The following is a 14817-nucleotide window of genomic DNA, read 5'->3' on the forward strand; positions in this document are numbered from 1 at the left end:
ATTATCAAACAAGACATGGAAACAGAAGCCTCAGCTCCATCCTTTCCATACTTGCATCTATTCAGCTTAGTCATTGACAGGCCAAAACCAGTCAATTACAATGATTTTGTTTCAACTCTAGTTTATTATAGCCACAGTTCCTCCCTCCTGCATCCGTCCTATTCCCTGTGGTTAAACTACTGTGTATTTTTCAGAAATTCCTCAAATCTTGCAGTTATTAGAGGATTCATCCTGTCTCTCAGCAAGGCTTAAATAATACACCAACATTATTATTGACTGTGTACCTTATATTTAGCCTGAATGCATTTGTTCTGTCAGTGGAATAGAGGGTATTTCCCAAGGCAGAAGGCAAACTTTTGTCAAAACACTCTAAATTAAAAAGAGCAAGGTTCAGCACAGGGAAAATAGGAGTCGAGACTTGTTAAGAGGCCAGACTTGTGCCAGCACATGCAGAATGTTTCTTACTTAGAGGCATAAGAAAAGTTTTGTTTTCATGGTCGTGCTGCCTTTCTCACCTAATGCCTTGCCAACCCTCAACTGATGCAGGCATCTGGTAGGTGTTCCCCCTCCTCCATGGTCTCTGTGATCAGAGAGCAAGAGCAACACCTGCACAAAGGAAGGGGACAGCTTGACCTCTGGGGGTCTTTCTCCTCTGATCACAAAGGGAACCTGAAACAGGACAGGTGGGCAGGCTGATTTTGGGCACTCAGGGATCTGATCAGCCCTGGCTTTTCTTGCATGCTGAGTCTTGGAGCTCAAAGGGTTTCTTTCTTGGCAGGTTTGATTTCTACAACTTCACGGCAGCTGGATCGAGAATACAAGGCTGAACATATCCTAGAGGTGGGTAATGATGATTGTAATTAGCTTTATTTACCTACAAGTGTATTAAGTCCTCAAAGAGCTTTCCTTGCAAGTTGGAGCACAGAGAAAGAATCTCATCCCATCAGCTCCCAACTGCTGGGAAACTTAATTAAATGGTGTGTGTTGCCCTAAGAGACAGCTGCAGCAGTACTGTGGGGTTTATTATTTACTTGCTGAAGACTGGAGCAAAAGTCCTATTCTGGAAGCTGTGGGAATGCAGGAAGAGGACTGGAACTGTCCTGTAGCAGGATGGATAGTAAGTTATGGGGGAAAGAGCAAGCCAGAGAAATCCACCCTCATTTATCTCATTGTATCAGACGTTGCAGTGCAGCTTTGGTCACTGGCCCCCATCCTCAGCTGCTCTGAGCTATGTGTGTTCCCATTAGAAGAATCTGGAGGTGTTTCAGTCTGTCAGGGTGATGGAGGATAATACCTTTCTCTCTGCAATACAACATGCTGGGAGTGTGCACAGGCACAGCAGAGTGAGGATGGGTGATAACTTGCCAAGCCATGGCAATACAAACATTTTTAGCTGTGTGATCCCTAATGACCAACCTGACCCACTGCCTGGAGCAGCTGCAGGCAGGAGCCCTGCAAACTTATCTCCCTGTGCATGGACAAGCCCTGCACAGTGCCAGCTACAGCCACCAGGTTTTACCCTGCAGAGAGGAGCAAAAAATGTTGGGGTACAAATGCAGATCCACACAAAACCCCCTAGCTGAGTTATTGCCCATCAGGATGAAGGCTGGCTCGTATCCTAGGTCACATCAGGGAGCTCTGTCACCTACTCCCTTTGCTTACTGACAGGTGGCTGTTTCTGACAACGGAGAGCCAGCCCTGAAGTCCACCAGCAGAGTCGTGATACAAGTCCTGGATGCCAACGACAGCCCTCCCAGTTTCCCCCAGAAGCTCTTCATGGTGCAGCTCCCTGAGAGAGAGGCCTCAGAGACACCACTGCCCGTCTACAGGCTGATTGCTTCGGACCGTGACCAGGGCCAGAACAGCCAGATCACCTACACCATCGAAGAGGAGGAGGAGGGGGTATTCACCATCAACCCCACAACAGGCACAGTCTTCTCCAGGAAGGCTTTTCCTGCCTCTGAATACAACATACTCACGGTGAGAGGGGAGGGAAACAGAGGGAGACGATGGGAAGAGGTGGGTGGAGAGGGGAAGAGGGAAAAGGGTACAGAAACAGAAAATAAAAAAGAGCAAAAGAGAGAGAGAAAACGCAGCAGTGGGAAGAGAGCTTGAATGAGGCAAATGGGTTACAGGGAGAGAAACTGGGAGGGAATGATGGGAAATGCAGAAGGTAGGAAGCTATTAAAAATGGTCAATAAATTTAAAATTAACTGTACAACTAGAGTCCAACTCTCAGAGATGAATCCATGATCCCATATAGATGTGGACCCAAACCTGAACAGTCTTTGGGTTTCATCATGTCTCTGACAGTCTGATCAGGCCATGGAGCTTAAAGATTAAAAGCTCTCCCACAGTCTGCAGGTCCTTGCAACAAGGCTTGTCATCCAGGTCTCTGCTGTGGATAGAGCTTGGCAGATTTACTTGATGGTCAAGAGGAATTTGGTTTGCATGGCTGTACCTTGGAAGCAGCCAAAGCACAGACCACTGGCTCAGGAATTGTTTTGTGGGATTTGGGCGCACTCGGACCCGAAACTCCTGGTGGGTGGGAGAAGAAGCTTCCCATGGGCTAAACCAGCCTTCTGCCTGACTGTGTGTGCATTTCCTGGCAGGTCAAGGCAACAGACGGCGGCAGCCCCCCGCTCTCCACCCATGTGCGGCTTCACATCAGCTGGGTCACCCGGCCCGGCCCTTCCTCTGAGCCACTGGCTTTTGATGAACCCCATTTTAACTTTGCCGTGATGGAAACAGATCCTGTAAACCATATGGTGGGAGTGATCAGCACTGAAATGGGCCCCAGCCAAGTGTGGTTTAATATCACAGGTGAGACGCAGGAATTCCAGTGGGGCAGCGGTGTCTGGGAGCGTTTGCCCCAACTCCCCTGGCTTTCAGCACTCGCATGCCTGAGCTAATGACGTTGTTTGCTTTAGGTGTAGGTGAGCTACAGGGAAGGCTTTCTCACAGGCACCAAAATGCTTAAACAGCCGTGGACAAAGGTGCCCGTCCAAGGGCTCCGGTGCCAAGTGCAATTATTTAACATGTGTTTTTAATGACATTCTGGAACTTGCCAGTGTTTGAGGTGTTCTCTGATGTCGCGTGAGAGGCAGGGCCTACCAGTCCCAGCTTCTCCTGGGAATCGAGTGGCACTGTTGGTTTTGCTGAAACTGCCTGCGAGGATCCAGTGTCTGGCTGGGTGTTGCAGACAACCCCCATCTCTCCCTCCATGCTGAGTCTTGAGCAGGGAGCAGAGAGGGAAGAATTCCTCGAAGACCTGGTGTGCCCTAACTGATGGATCTTTCCCTTCCACCTCACCACATCCCAGAGATGACTTAGACATGAAACGTGAAGCTCCAGGGCCTCCTCTAAGACACACAGTGGCAGAGGGGACGTGGGCTGTCACCCCAGGGGACTCACCAGGCAGTGTGTGAGCAGAACTGGTCCTACCAATGAGGGCCAATTGCACTCACGTAATTTGGTGTTTTGAAGTGGTGCCCCAATCTGCCTTTCCCTGGCACTGCCTGCAGGGCCTGCCCTCGTCAGACAAAGCCTTAATTGGGTTTGAAGTGAAATAGTTTTTCCTGTTGCTGTGTTAGGCCAGGGATAATGGTGTATAAATACAATTAAGCAACAAGAGATACAATGCTACAGGGAGCAGACAGTATCAGTGAAAGGTTTATCTGGCATTAGTAGTGTCTGGTTGGGTTTGCAGAATTAACGGTATATTCCTCTGAATGTTCTCCCATCGTTTGCTGGCTAAGTGCTGGAGCATAGCTTGACCTCATCTTTGTCAGTTCCTAGTGCACCAGGTGCTGCTCAAGGCTTTCTTGGTTTCTGTACTGTTGGGAAAGGACAGGATTTCATTTTCCCTTCTAGGAAAGGAAAAGCATCATAGTACCTGGCAACCAAGTGGCTGATGCAGAGATCCAGGAGCCCTCAGCACCTCATTCAAAATCTCACCTTTCCCAGTCCACAAAGACTCTGTCACTGGGATTGATGGTCTGCAAAACTCTGACAAAGCAGCATCTTTCTTCGTCTCTTTCCTTTCCTGGGCTGCTGCTTTCCATCTGGCACTGTGCACAGGGAGCTCTTCTCTCTTTTCTCAGGGAAAGGCATCTATGGGTTTCTCTTCCTCTGTCTCTGCTTCTTCCTGTCTCCTTCCCAGCAGGAAAGCAGTGGTCCAGATGGCTAGTGACCACTGCATTCTTCCAGCAAGGGAAGATACATAATTTAACAACCAGCGAAGACTTTACCAGCTGGTGAGAGAATAAACCAGAATCCAGAGCATCCACTAGCCAGGAAGGGAGAAGACCTGGGATAAATGTCAGAAAACTTTGAGCCTCTCTATATCTCAGAACTGAGTAGCAATGTTTCACATGCAATGAGGCCTAACAGGCCGCCAGCAAGTGAGGCATGAGAAAGGAGCTGCCATGCCAGGGCTGAACAGCAGTAGGGTGAGGGACAGCCTTCTGCTGCTGAGCTGCTCAGGCCTGCAGTTCCCAGCACTGCACAACCATCTGGGTTGGAGGCACCAGGCTCTGCTCACCCTGGAAGCACCGTCTGCCTCCCCAACTGTTCCAGTATTGGGCTTCTTGAGGGAGCTCACAGGCTCCCAGCCACAGCGATGAAGACCGTCACTGACATGCCCACAGTGTGACCATGAATTGGAAGCCAGTGAGAGCACTGCTCTGCCCAGCAGGTCCCTGATCCATGCTAAGCCAGTGATGCTGCATAGCTGGAGACCTTGTGCAAATAAATCAATGCTCAAATGTGCCTGTTGCCAATCTAGCCAGGACATCATATGCATAAGTGCATCCTTTCCTCTTCTCTCCTCCTCATTTTTTCTGATTCCGCTCACCTTAGATTTCTATTCCTTTGTCACCATCTGTGACAACCTCTTTGTCCAGCTTCTCCTTGTCCTCACTATCTCCTATGTCCATCTATCACATGTTGTATTGAGTTTCTAGTTTTGGGAGAAACCTCACCTGTAGCAGTGCCCTCAATCTAGCCATGGCCAAAGAGGTACAGCGAGAGGGAGTGCCTGCACAGCCCCCTTCAAGGCATATTGCCTGGTGTTCACTTATTTGTGGCTGGGCATGAGCTCCTTGTGGGATTTGTGTATGATGTCTGTAAGGAATATCCTTGTCCTTTAGGTCTCCAGGCAGCTCCTGGAATCTCTTCCCCTTCAGAGGCTGCCAGCACCTGCAACTTGCTCTGACTTTTAACTGCCCTTCTCTTTCCCTTTTTCATCTCTCCCTTATCCCAGGTGGTGATGATGACATGGATTTTGACATTGAGAAGAGTACAGGCAGCATGGTCATTGCAAGACCCCTTGATGCAAGGAAGAAGTCAAGCTATAACCTGACAGTAGAAGTCACTGATGGGTCCAATACGATCAAAACCCAGGTAATGTTTTTTTTCTTTGTTAAACACCCCACTGAGAGGGAGTACGTGCCAAAGGGAATCTTTTTTCTGAGTGTGATGAGCTCTGGATGAGGTGCCAGGCACAAGAACCTCCTTACACTCTGATTTACACTGTGACCCAAGTCTTTCCTAATACCAAGCTAAGATTGTTTTTATGTTCTTGGAAACACAGCTGGTCTAGGAAAGCCTGGATCTTTCTTGTCAACCACAGCCAGCACACGAGGACACATCTACACCACCAGCCAGGCTGGAGTGGCAGTTCACACACTCAGACCTCAACTTGCTCTCACCTGCTCAGTCTGAACTACAACACGTCTGGGATAATTTGTTAAGTCATAAGGGAAATGTGTACACAGTTAGATCAGGATTGGGTCCATGGTCCCATGTCAAGGGGTGTTCCTGGGACTTGTGAGCCAAAGTAAAGGCAGCACAGATGCATTTGCAAGAGGTGAGGTCAGGCCCAGGAGGTGAGTGGGGCAACTGCAGAGATGCTGCGTGCTTTGAGTTGCCACATGGGAAGGAAGTGCTGGTGAAAGGAGGCACTTTTCTCTCAGCAATGTCCCTGAGCCCCAGTTAAAATTATGAGATTTGCCCGTTTTTACCTGCCCTGAGGAGGGGTGTTCAGGGTTTGATCTTCCACCAACCGTTCTCTCCACACATGAGAAGCAGCCAGAATTCCAACCCTCACTGCACAGGAAGACCTAGAATGTGAGTCACCTGTCAGTGAGGCTTATCATGGGAAATTCACTTCAGGGGATGATGAGTGAGGATCACTGTCACTCCTGTGAAACGCAATGCTAATGGATGGCTACTTATCTCAACTATCTTCAGGTATTGCTACAAATAAACAAACAGAGCCCCAACCTGCCTGGTGTGCATTCCCTGCCACCTTGCATCTCATCCCTACGTTTATTTTGGCACTCAAGGCCGCTAGCAGATGTCAAGAAACCTGCTCGTGCAAAACCCTAGTGGCATGCTCAGGTTTGCTACAGGAAGCAAATTATTACACTTGGTTGGGACTTCCTAAGATGCAGGGAGCACATCAGTAGGGGGGTCAGGACCGCCAGGGTAGGAGGCTGAACAGAAGAATGTGTGACTTTGCAGGCAGGATTCAGGCAGCCATTCACAGGGGGTGTGCTGCTGACTGCAGAGGGGGAAAATCTGGCTAAAAAATGTAGAACACAAATTTTGCTTCTCCACATGCACGAGGAAGGCCAGCCCTCCCTCCTTTTACCAAACATCCCCCTTCTGTCATTGCTCTGGTGTGTAATTAATGGGGGTAGCTGTGGAGGCAGTGGCCAGCAAAGCTGGCACCATGGCTGAGCCACTGCTGCTCTTCATGGCAGGCTGTGACAGTCTCCCCATGTGCCAAGTGCAGGCACGTTCAGTCTGAGTGGCTTGCCAGATTGGAGTTATAAAAAGAAATGAGAGGAAGCAAACTGGAAAACATGAAGGGAAGGCACAGCGGGAGTTCCTTGGGGGAGAAGGACAAAAGGGCTCCCAGTCACCACGGATGGCAAAGCCCCAAGAGTTGGAAAGCTGTGACGGTTACAGGACTCAGGGAATGGCTGCACCCCAGAGGGTTTGGTAGCTTAGATTTCACGTGGCTGCACATCAGGCTGCTGCCATGTCTTTGCTGCTCTCACTGTGCTGTTTCCCCCACAGGCGTTTATCCACGTTATTGACATCAACCAGCACCGTCCCCAGTTCCTGGAGAGCCAGTATGATGTGAGGATTCCTGAAGATACCCCCTCAGGGAGAGAAATCCTTCGAGTCAGTGCAACAGACAAGGACAAAGGAAAGGGGCTCATCTACACCATCCATGGCAGCGTGGACCCCAAAAGCTCAAGACTTTTCCAGTTGGATCCAAGCAGTGGAGCCCTCACAACAGCAGAAGGCTTCAGTTCCCAGCCCATGCCTCAGCACACCCTCACAGTGATGGTGAGTCCTGACCAAGCCCTGCTGAGTCCACCAGCTTGGCCGGGAAATATGGGTCACTGGAGAAATTAAAACTGGTTTTAGTCTTTGAGGGAGGATTTGTCTAGAACAACAAGGAAAAGGAAAGCAGGCTGTTAACCTTTACTATATGGCTAAATCTAGGTAACACCCTGCTTTCCTCTAACCACCTGCTAATTTCATTGGAGGGCCACTGGATTCTTATAAAAGAAAACACAGTGAATAATTGTTAATGTGTGGTTTCAAGTTCAAGGCTGAGCTTTGGTGCTGAAACTTACAGGCTCATTCCCTCCCAAGGGGTTAGGACCACTGCAAACACCCACCTGTGTAGGAGTCCTGATGAGTTGCTTGGAAGCTGGTGCAGGCAGGGCTGCCTTCTCCCCGAGTGTGACTGTGCCTGCTCTTCCTCTGTCGTTCAGGTGCGAGACCAGGAGGTCCCCATCAAGCGGAACTTTGTCCGAGTCATCGTCCACGTGGACAGCTGCAACCTCCACCCTCCGCAGTTCAGCAGCATCCACTATGAAGCAGAAGTGCTGGACTCAGCCGTGGTGGGCACAGAGGTTATACAAGTCAGAGCCCTTGATCAGGACCAAGGAGCTAATGCTGAAATCCACTACTCCCTTCAGGCAGGTGAGAGCCCTGCAACAAGACAGTTTAGGCTTTGATCACACCTATATTTCCATGCTCTAACTGGTGGCCACTTGACCAGCTTTCTGTAGCTGTTGCAAAGACCAGTAAATGGTGGCACAGTTCTAAAATGTGATTTTCTTTCTGTTCAGAGAAAATCTGGAGTGAGCAGGTAGTTTCCGTATTATGGAATTTAGCATCCTTTCTTAAGAAGAAAGCTTAATGTTCAGTCACTGGCCTTAAAAAAAATGTGACTGGATGAGTTAGGACAACCTAAAATCTGCTCCTTTTGTCCATGGGAACTGAGGGAGCGATCCCTATTCAGTTGTTAGGCAAAAGTACTCCAATTCCCACAACAGTCATCATCAGTTCCACCATTTCTACCAAGAAATACATCTTCAGAGAACAGTGAGGGCCCTGTCAGCATTGGCTGCTGGTGGGTTTGGGTCATGCAAGTTCAGTGGGCAAGTATTTTATCATTCACTCTAAAGGTTAAAACTGAAGTATTTATGTCTGTGCCACACTGCCTATTTAGCTGGTAAATTCTTTGCAGGAGACAAGCCATCCTTTGCTCCATCTTTCTCACTGCAATTTAGATCAAGGACTGAGGGATTTAATTGCTCCTGAAGCATTGGTAATTACAAGCATGACAGGGCTTGAAGGAACTAGTACTATCTGTGCTACCATGTTCTGCACACGAGGCAAAAGCTTCAAGCACATGCTCAGCCACCACTAAATATGCTTAAATTAGAAGGGTATTTATCTCCAATTTACATTTTGATTGATTCAAAAGTTAGCTCATGGATCTCAATGGGTTCATTGTTCTTAAAATTATTTAGAAATTAATTAAGTTCTCCCAGTGAAAGAAACAGATGTTAACTAGGTCTGAAATCAGCAGAATCTATGGAAAAGAGGTTTAGAAAACCAAAACCAATACGGTGTCTGCATTCTTCACTTTGAAATTTCTCTTCTTGCAGGTAATGGGGAAGGCTTCTTTAGCATCGACCCATATTCTGGAATTATTACAGTTGCCCAGAAGCTGGATCCATCCAGACAGGATCGATTTACTCTTATTGTAAAAGCAGAAGATCGGGGGTTCCCTCAGCTTAAAGATTCTGCTACAGTACATGTCCACATTAGACCCTCTGATCGAACCCCTCCAAAATTTCCAGAGGCCGAGTACATCACAGAGATCAGTGAATCCACTGCTATTGGCTCTCCTCTAATCCAGGTTTCAGCCACAAGCTTGTCACCAGTCAGCTATGAAATAAAAGATGGAAATGGAGATGGAGTGTTCTCCATGAACTATCAGTCAGGCCTTATTTCCACTCAGAAGAGCTTAGATTTTGAGCAGGTGTCTTTTTACCAGTTGAAGGTCCGTGGCACCAACATGGCTGGAGCTTTTATGGACACAGTGGTACTTATCTATGTCATAGATGAGAATGACAATGCACCCATCTTCGTTAAGCCTTCCTTCGTTGGCTGGATCATGGAGAATGCTCCATCACAAAGCATGGTTCTGGATGAGAGCAACGCTCCCCTCGTGACCTATGCAACAGATGCTGATCAAGACTCCAATGCTCTGCTGGTCTATGAGATTTTGGAACCAGAGGCACTGAAATATTTCACCGTAGATCCCAGCACAGGGACGCTCACCACTCGTGCTGATATAGACTATGAGCTCACCCCAGTTTTCCACTTCAGTGTACACGTGCACGACAGTGGAAGTCCCAGCTTATTTGCATCCAAACCCACCAAGGTCACAATCCACGTTAAAGATGTGAATGATTCACCTCCAGTCTTTTTGAAAGACACTTATGATCTTTCTGTCTTGCTACCTGCCCACCCCGGGATGGAGCTTTTGTCAGTGCAAGCAAAAGATGCAGATTCAGAGGTGACCTACAGCATCGTGGAAGGGAACCTTGACAATGCTTTCTATATTCATCCTCTCACAGGTCTCATCTCCATTCTTAATGCTACTGGCCTGAGGAGTTATCATGAGCTCATGGTCAGGGCTGGTGATGGCTTATATAAGAGTACTGCTCTGGTTAAGCTAAACTTAACTCAAGCACAAGGTACTGGCTTGAAATTTGATCAAGATGTGTATACAGCAACTGTGATGGAGAACTCTACAGATGAGAAGACTCTAACCATCCTTGGGGTCAAGGGATATCAGCTAAATGAACCCCTTTCCTATTCGCTCTTGAATGGAAAGGAAAGATTCAAGATGATCCAGGCCTCTGGAGTACTTCAGACCAAGGGTGTGAAATTTGACCGCGAAATGCAAGGTATGCACGAGGTGGCTGTGGAAGTGAAGGACAACAGGAAACCACCAAGAGTGTCCCAAGCCACAGTCAAGGTGTATGTAGAGGATGTCAATGACAACCCACCACAGTTTGAGAATGTGCCATATTACACCTCGGTGCAGGACGGCACAGAGCCAGGTGATGTACTTTTCCAGGTGTCAGCAACAGACAAAGACATAGGGGATAATGGAGCTGTTACCTACTCATTTGCAGAGGACTACAAATACTTTCGGATTGACCCTTACCTAGGAGACATCTCCCTTAAGAAGCCTCTTGATTATCAAGCTTTAAATAAATACAACCTCCGAGTCATTGCTAAGGACAAAGGAGAGCCTCCCCTCCGTGCTGAAGAGGAGGTTGTGATCAGTGTGAGGAACAAATCCAACCCTCTGTTCCAAAGTTTGTACTACCGAGTGAAGGTGCCAGAAAACATCCCCCCATACACATCTATCCTCCACATACAGGCTCGCAGCCCTGAAGGCTTGCGCCTCATCTACAACATTGTGGAAGAAGACTCCCTGAAACTCTTCAACACTGACTTCAAAACTGGTGTCCTTACTGTCACAGGCCAGCTGGACTACGAGCTAGAGACAAAACACACGTTCACTGTTAGAGCCACAGACACAGCGCTGGGATCCTTCTCAGAAGCCAGAGTGGAGGTGGAGGTAGAGGACATTAATGACAATCCCCCGGTATTTTCTCAAATCATCTACACGGCGTCTGTCTCGGAGAGTTTGCCAGCACAGACTCCTGTTGTCCAACTCTTTGCTTCTGATAAGGATTCTGGCAGAAACAAAGTGGTTTCCTATCAGCTCGTGGATGATGGTTCAGATTCTACCAAGTTCTTTAATATTGATGCCAGCACAGGGCAAATAGCAACAGCTCAAGCACTTGACTATGAAACAAATCAGCAGTTCCGCCTGAAAGTAAGAGCTGCAGATCACGGGATGCCTCCACTTAGTAGTGATGCCCTGGTAATTGTAGATGTGACAGACATCAATGACAATCCCCCTGAGTTCAGCCAGCTTCAGTATGAAGCCAAGGTCAGTGAAATGGCTACGTGTGGGCACATCGTGATCAAAGTCCAGGCCCTGGACCCCGACAGTGGAGACACCACCCGACTGGAATACGTGATACTCTCGGGCAATGACAACAGGCATTTTGCCATCAACAGCACTTCTGGAATAATATCCATGTTCAACCGCTGCAAAAAGGACTTGGAGCCATCCTACAGTCTCAGAGTTTCTGCTTCAGATGGAGTTTTCAAGAGCACTGTGCCTGTGTACATCAACACCACAAATGCCAACAAATACAGCCCCTCTTTTCGGCAGAACGTGTACGAGGCAGAGCTGGCAGAAAATGCTGAGATAGGTACCAAAGTGATTGAGTTGGTGGCTATTGACCCAGATGGTGGCCCATATGGCACCATAGACTATACCATCATAAATAAACTTGCCCATGAGAAGTTCTCCATAGACAGTAAAGGCTGTATTTCCACACTGCAAAAGCTGGACAGGGAAAATTCCACAGAAAGAGTAATTGCCATTAAAGTCATGGCCAAGGATGGGGGTGGGAAGGTGGCCTTCTGCACTGTAAAAATAATCCTTACAGATGAGAATGACAACCCACCTCTGTTCAAAGCCTCTGAATACACACTGTCCATCCAGTCCAATGTAAGCAAAGGTTCCCCCGTCATCCAAGTACTGGCTTACGATGCTGATGAAGGTGCAAATGCAGATGTCATTTACTCTGTTGACTCTGTTGAAGATGTGGCAGAAGACCTTGTGGAGATCAATGCTGCCACTGGGGTTGTTAAGGTCAAGGAGAGCCTTATTGGTTTAGAAAACAGAGCCTTTAACTTCAAGGTGAAGGCTGAAGATGGCAGACCCCCTCACTGGAACTCCCTTGTCCCAGTGAATCTCCAGATTGTCCCCAGGGAAGTGACATTGCCAAGGTTTTCTGAGCCCCTTTATACATTCTCTGCATCTGAGGATCTTCCAGAGGGATCAGAAATAGGGTCAGTCAAAGCTTTTGCAGAGGATCCCATTATATACAGCCTGGTGAAGGGAACCACTACAGAAAGTAACAAGGATGAGGTGTTCACACTGGACGAACAAACAGGGGTTTTGAAAATCAAAAAACCCATGGATCATGAGACCACCAAGTGGTACCAGGTTGATGTCATGGCTCACTGCTCACATCAGGAGACTGAGCTGGTCTCTCTGGTCTCTGTGAACATCCAAGTGCAGGATGTCAATGACAACAGACCTGTCTTTGAGGCAGATCCCTACAAAGCTTTTGTCATGGAGAACATGCCTTCTGGAACCACAGTCATTCAAGTGACAGCTAACGACCAGGACATGGGGAGTGATGGGCAGGTGACCTACAGCCTGGAAGCAGAATCTGGCAACCTCCGTGGACTCTTCACCATTGATGGTGAGAGTGGGTGGATCACCACGCTGAAAGAGCTGGACTGCGAAGATCAGGAGATCTACCGCTTTTATGTGGTGGCCACTGACCACGGCAGGAAAGTCCAGCTCTCCTCCCAAACCCTGGTGGAGGTCACTGTCTCCGATGAAAATGATAATGCTCCACAGTTCACCTCAGATTTCTACAAGGGGTCGGTGATTGAGAACGCGGAGCCGGGGCAGGTGGTGGTCACGCTGAGCACCATCGACGCAGACATCTCCGAGCAGAACCGGCGCGTCACGTGCTACATCACCGGTGAGTCTTTCCTGGCTTTAAATCTTCGGTGAGCAAGGACAAGAGTATCATCTCAAAGTGAGGATTTGATACCTTGCCTTACAGGATATTAGTGCAGAAATGGTGTTGTACTGACAGACCTATCAGAAGCAGATGAGATGAAGCCCAGGCTCTGTCACGAGCTGGACTCTTCAGTTAAATGAATCTGGGGAGTACAAAACTCTTTAGTAACTAACTGCAGTGGGTGGAATTGTCATTATAATAACTATCTCACCGCTGAATTGTCCTATTTATTTGGGAATAAATAAAATCCATATAAGTAATTACACAGTACTGTAGAAATATTTATTTACACTTTCCTAACAGAGGAATAATTAAGACAGTGTAATTGTAATATCTGTTGGAAGGACAGAAGAGGTGGTACAGGAGGAGGGAAGATTTTTCTCACAGAGATACTGTGATCTGTATTTAAGTTCTTTGCCCCAGTTTTTTCTCCTGCCAACAGTGCAGTCAGTTCATATATTACATATATGCCTGTAGCCTGTCTGTATTTTTTAATAACTATTTATATATGCACATAGGATGTGTATAACTTTCTGGTGTTAAATGTGTTTCCTATGAAGCCACTTGGAGTCTGACTTAACAAACAAGGCTTCAGTTGCCACTCTGCACTGGGAGAGATTTGAGACTGTCATGTCAATCTGAGTAAGGGTTTTGGCTAACAAGAAATACTAAAAATTACTCTTGATTCCCTGAAACATCACTTGTGCCAACTAAAATTAACCACTGCTGTAAAATACCAAAAAAGTTACACTGAAATGTTTTATGTGCATCTGCACAAGTAGAAGCTTGAGTTTACAGTATTTTTTGACCCTAAAGGGTCTTTCTGAGACCTGGAGCAGATACTTCAAAATAAAATGTTTGTTCAAACTCAAATGAGGACCCTTCAGGGTCAAAACATTTAGCCAGATCGTGCTGCAGCCTGTTATCTATTGTTCTAACCATCCAAAACAGGGAAGGAATGCTGGTACTTTGAATTGGTTTATGGCATGCCTAGGTATTTGCAAGCCTTTGGGAGGAAAGATTTAATCCGTTTATGTATTCACATTTCTGCCATCTTAAAGGTGTAGTAGTAACTTCCAACTGCTTTAAACCTGAAAGGATGCACACTTATGTTAGTGGTGAGCACTTTATGCTGTCTCTACTATGCACTTTAAAGCACAGGTCAAATTCTATCCATAAACACGTAAATGCAACTGCAGCAAAGGAGAGGAGTATTGATCTGAGAACACAGAGCCCTGTTCACATGGATTTCAGACACACAGAAATTAAATCTGGGTATGGGCTGGTGTTTCCCAGCATCAGAAGAAGGGCTAGCAGAGGTCTCATTGTGCCTCCAGATCCACCACCTCATCATTGCAGTGCAAGGGAAAGCAGAAAGGGAGTGAATTTAATTTACCCTGCTGTGCGAGGCCCTTCAGAGTGTAACACAAACAAGCCCCACAGCCAGCTCTCCTCATTGATTCCCATTACCTAACGTGCTCCCTTCTCTGCCCAGTGCTGTAGGGTCAGCAGAGGACTCCAGCTCCTTGCCAAAAGAGAGGGCTTCTCCAGGGGCAGCATCCAGCACATTTAAAATCTAATCTGTGTAACAGCAGCAGGAGCAGCATGAATCTGGTGGACCAGAGAGCCTGCCTAGCCTGGATTTACCTGTCTCACGTAATTTGGCTCTTACAGAATTAAAAAGGAGCCCCAGAAAGTACAGCTATATATTAAATAGCTCTATAGGTTAAGAGGAAGTACA

General features: G+C 47.4%; 1 protein-coding gene and 1 long non-coding RNA gene across 3 annotated transcripts in view; one reads left to right on the top strand and one right to left on the bottom strand.

Moving 5' to 3' along the window:
- LOC113967120 overlaps positions 1-7811 on the bottom strand; it is a 58069-nt gene extending 50258 nt beyond the window's left edge. For both annotated transcript variants that reach the window (XR_003534099.1, XR_003534100.1), the window contains exons 1-2: positions 7701-7811; positions 6024-6122 (exon numbers count right to left, since the gene is read on the bottom strand). This is a non-coding gene — a long non-coding RNA (uncharacterized LOC113967120). The remainder of the gene's footprint in view (positions 1-6023; positions 6123-7700) is intronic.
- FAT2 (FAT atypical cadherin 2) overlaps positions 1-14817 on the top strand; it is a 57238-nt gene that overhangs the window by 22245 nt on the left and 20176 nt on the right. Inside the window, exons 4-10 of the mRNA XM_027682427.1 lie at positions 779-840; positions 1669-1980; positions 2613-2823; positions 5264-5403; positions 7087-7362; positions 7797-8007; positions 8982-13034. Of these exons, the coding sequence (XP_027538228.1) occupies positions 779-840; positions 1669-1980; positions 2613-2823; positions 5264-5403; positions 7087-7362; positions 7797-8007; positions 8982-13034 (5265 nt within the window). The remainder of the gene's footprint in view (positions 1-778; positions 841-1668; positions 1981-2612; positions 2824-5263; positions 5404-7086; positions 7363-7796; positions 8008-8981; positions 13035-14817) is intronic.

This window comes from Neopelma chrysocephalum, unplaced genomic scaffold (genome assembly GCF_003984885.1).
Source record: "Neopelma chrysocephalum unplaced genomic scaffold, ASM398488v2 Primary Assembly neopelma1_63, whole genome shotgun sequence".
In the NCBI taxonomy this organism is placed as follows: Eukaryota; Metazoa; Chordata; class Aves; order Passeriformes; family Pipridae; genus Neopelma; species Neopelma chrysocephalum.